At 51.3% G+C, this 4,134-nt stretch overlaps 1 protein-coding gene across 2 annotated transcripts in view; it reads left to right on the top strand.

The window, feature by feature from the left end:
- TFE3 (transcription factor binding to IGHM enhancer 3) overlaps positions 1 to 3,430 on the top strand; it is a 15,010-nt gene extending 11,580 nt beyond the window's left edge. For both annotated transcript variants that reach the window (XM_011946683.1, XM_011946684.1), the window contains exons 9-10: positions 620 to 767; positions 1,552 to 3,430. In XM_011946683.1, the coding sequence (XP_011802073.1) occupies positions 620 to 767; positions 1,552 to 1,995 (592 nt within the window). In that variant the 3' untranslated portion in view covers positions 1,996 to 3,430. The remainder of the gene's footprint in view (positions 1 to 619; positions 768 to 1,551) is intronic.
- Positions 3,431 to 4,134: the final 704 nt, after the last annotated feature.

Here is a 4,134-nt window from a genome sequence, read left to right on the forward strand (position 1 = left end):
AAAAAAAAAAAAAAAAAAAATACCAGAGGGAACATGAAACTGATGTTTTAGTAGGGGCAGACAAATAGTAAATAAGTAAACATCCATGAGATCCATTATGATGAGTGTTATGAGAAGAATAAAGACTGGAAGGAAAATGGGAGAATGTTGGGGAGGGTTACAGTTTGGGGTAAGGAAGGTGAGGACACGCAGGCCCCAACTGACAAGGAAACGTTTGAATAAAGAGCCTAAGGAGGCAAGGCAGGGAGCCACATAGGTGTCTGGGGGTAAAAGTATTCAAAGCAGAGGGCACAGCTGGGATTGATGCCCTGAGATGGGAATGGTTTTCCATATTCTAGGAGCACTGAGATACCAATGTGGCTGTAGTGAGATCAATCGGAGAGACATAGGGAAGAGAGAAATCCTAAGGGGTCAGGTCAGAGACGGCTTCCAGGGTTTGGAGTGTGATGGGGCACTGTTGGAAGATTCCAGGCGGGAAGTTTTCCTCTGGGTACTCCATATCTTTAAAGGACCCCAGCCTCAAGTTCTAGGCATGTTGTGGGAGGTTCCCACCTGGTGCAATCCCCGCCTCAGCTCCTGAGAAACCCCTCATGTGGCATTTCCCACTTGGGCCCCACAGGGAGATGCGCTGGAACAAGGGCACCATCCTGAAGGCCTCTGTGGATTATATCCGCAAGCTGCAGAAGGAACAACAGCGCTCCAAAGACCTGGAGAGCCGGCAGCGATCCCTGGAGCAGGCCAACCGCAGCCTGCAGCTCCGAATTCAGGTTTGAAAAGAGGAGATGGTGGTGAGGGAAGTAGGGGAGAGCTTCCTGCAGGTGGAGGCAGAGAGAAAGCAGGCCAGGGTTTCCCTTCCTGGCATACTTGGGGTATCCCCGGGCTTCCCAACTCACACGATGGTGATAGTGATAATGATAAGTAATAATCATAATATTAACAGGGATAATATTGCTAACGTACATAGCTTTTAGCTTGTGCTCTGTACTGTGACAAGAGCTTTATATTCACTAACTTATTCAATCCTCACAATTCTATGAGACAGGGGCTTTTTTTGTTTTGTTTTTTTTGAGACGGAGTTTCGCTCTTGTTGCCCAGGCTGGAGTGCAATGGCACAATCTCGGCTCACTGCAACCTCCACCTCCCGGGTTCAAGCAGTTCTCCTGTCTCAGTCTCCTGAGTAGCTAGGATTATAGGCATGCACCACCACACCTAGCTAATTTTTATATTTTTAGTAGATACGGGGTTTCTCCATGTTGGTCAGGCTGGTCTCGAACTCCCGATCTCAGGTGATCCACCTACCTCAGCTTCCCAAAGTGATTACAGGCATGAGCCACCAAGCCCGGCCTAGGGGCCATTATTATATACCCACTTTACAGTTTGCGACTCTGAAGCTTCAGAGATGTTAAGCGCCTTGCCTAAAGTTTTCCAACTAGTGAGTAGCAGAAGCTGAATTCCAACCCAGGGAACCTACCCTTTTCAACCTTTACACTCCTCTGCCTCTAAGGGACTCTGAACCTTACTTATCCTGCACCCAACCCTTATTTTTTACAGGAGCTAGAACTGCAGGCCCAGATCCATGGCCTGCCGGTACCTCCTACCCCAGGGCTGCTCTCCCTGGCCACAACTTCAGCTTCTGACAGCCTCAAGCCAGAGCAGCTGGACATTGAGGAGGAGGGCAGGCCAGGCGCAGCAACGTTCCATGTAGGGGGGGGACCTGCCCAGAATGCTCCCCATCAACAACCCCCTGCACCGCCCTCAGATGCCCTTCTGGACCTGCACTTTCCCAGTGACCACCTGGGGGACCTGGGAGACCCCTTCCACCTAGGGCTGGAGGACATTCTGATGGAGGAGGAGGAAGGGGTGGTGGGAGGACTGTCGGGGGGTGCCCTGTCCCCACTGCGGGCTGCCTCCGATCCCCTGCTCTCTTCAGTGTCCCCTGCTGTCTCCAAGGCCAGCAGCCGCCGCAGCAGCTTCAGCATGGAGGAGGAGTCCTGATCAGGCCTCACCCCTCCTCTGGGACTTCCCCACCCAGGAAAGGAGGACCAGTCAGGATGAGGCCCCGCCTTTTCCCCCACCCTCCCATGAGACTGCCCTGCCCAGGTATTCTGGGGGGAAGAGGAGATGTGATCAGGCCCCACCCCTGTAATCAGGCAAGGAGGAGGAGTCAGATGAGGCCCTGCACCTTCCCCAAAGGAACCGCCCAGTGCAGGTATTTCAGAAGGAGAAGGCTGGAGAAGGACCTGAGATCAAGGCCTGCCCCCTGGGGATCACAGCCTCACCCCTGCCCCCGTGGGACTCATCCTTGCCCAGGTGAGGGAAGGAGACAGGATGAGGTCTTGCGCCTGTACCCTAGGGACTGTCCTAGCCAGGTCTCCTGGGAAAGGGAGATGTGAGGATATTGCTCCATCCTTTGTCTTGGAACCACCAGTCTAGTCCATCCTGGCACAGAAGAGGAGTCAAGTAATGGAGGTCCCAGCCCTGGGGGTTTAAGCTCTGCCCCTTCCCCCTGAACCCTGCCCTGCTCTGCCCAGGCAAGGAACAGAAACGAGGATGAGACCCGGCCCCTTCCCCTGGGAAGTCTCCTGGCCTTCTAGGAATGGAGGAACCAGGCCCCACCCCTTCCCTATAGGAACAGCCCAGCACAGGCATTTCAGGTGTGGAAGGATCAGTAGACCAGGCCACCACTCATGCTTGTGGAGATCATAGCCCCACCCTTGTCCCTCAACAACATCCCATCTAAGCATTCCACACTGCAGGGAGGAGTGGTACTTAAGCTCCCCTGCCTTAACCTGGGACCAACCTGACCTAACCTAGGAGGGCTCTGAGCCAACCTTGCTCTTGGGGAAGGGGACAGATGATGAAATTTCATGGATGAATTTTCCAGACCTATATCTGGAGTGAGAGGCCCCCACCCTTGGGCAGAGTCCTGCCTTCTTCCTTGAGGGGCAGTTTGGGAAGGTGATGGGTATTAGTGGGGGACTGGGTTCAGGTTACCAGGACCAGTACCTCGGTATTCTTTTTCAACATGTAGAGCAACAGGATGAAGGAAGGGGCTATTTCCTGGGAGCTCCCCAGCCCACGAAAAACTGGAAGCCTTCCCCCAGCAAGGCAGAGGCTTGGAGGAGGGTTGTAAAAGCATATTGTACCCCCTCATTTGTTTATCTGAATTTTTTATTGCTCCACATACTGAGAATCTAGGCCACCCCAACCTCTGTCCCCCACCCAGTTCTTCATTTGGAGGAATCACCCCATTTCAGAGTTATCTAAGAGACACTCCCCCCTCCATTCCCACCCCTCATACCTACACCCAAGGTTGTCAGCTTTGGATTGCTGGGCCCAGGCCCCAGGGAAGGTATACTGAGGGGTCTATAGGTTTGTGATTAAAATAATAAAAGCTAGGCGTGTTTGATGCGCTTTTAACTTTGGCAAAGAGTCTCTTGTCCTTGTTTTTCACTGTGCAGTGAACATGGCCCATGCAGGCCAAGAGGGATAAAAGTCCTTGGGAGAAACAGATTCCAGAAGAATGGATAAAATAATTTAGAAAGGAAGAGGGGATGGAGGAAGACTATGCAAACAAAAGACATTAGTCCTTTTAAAGACCAATCACCAGGCACAATTTTAACTGCTGCAAGTGTTTTATCTAATTTATTTCTCCAAAGGAATGTTAGTCAGAACATGCTGCTTCTTACTTCCATTTGGTCTTTGAAGAAGCTGAGGAATAGAATTGAACTGTTCTGAAGATACGCAAGCCTGTAAATGGGTGAAGCGGTAAAACAGTAAAGTCAGGTGAGTGAGGGCTCGATTGAAAAATGCCGCTGAGGGCAGAGGGGGAAAGAAGCTTTTCTTGCAAATCCACTTTTGAAACTGATAAGGAAGTCTATGAGGATATTTCCTGGCAGACAACAGAGGTATTCAAGATGGTGGAAAGGGCAAAGACAAATATCTGAAAGGCAGAGAAACAGGCAACCAAATGAATTTTGGAACAGATGTTGAAATTTTGGGAGAATTTAAATGAACACAAGTATCTTCTTGAAGGCTGGGAAAAAGTATTGTTCCTGGCCGGGCGCGGTGGCTCAAGCCTGTAATCCCAGCACTTTGGGAGGCCGAGACGGGCGGATCACGAGGTCAGGAGAT

The sequence above is a fragment of the Colobus angolensis genome, unplaced genomic scaffold (genome assembly GCF_000951035.1).
Source record: "Colobus angolensis palliatus isolate OR3802 unplaced genomic scaffold, Cang.pa_1.0 Scaffold252, whole genome shotgun sequence".
In the NCBI taxonomy this organism is placed as follows: domain Eukaryota; kingdom Metazoa; phylum Chordata; class Mammalia; order Primates; family Cercopithecidae; genus Colobus; species Colobus angolensis.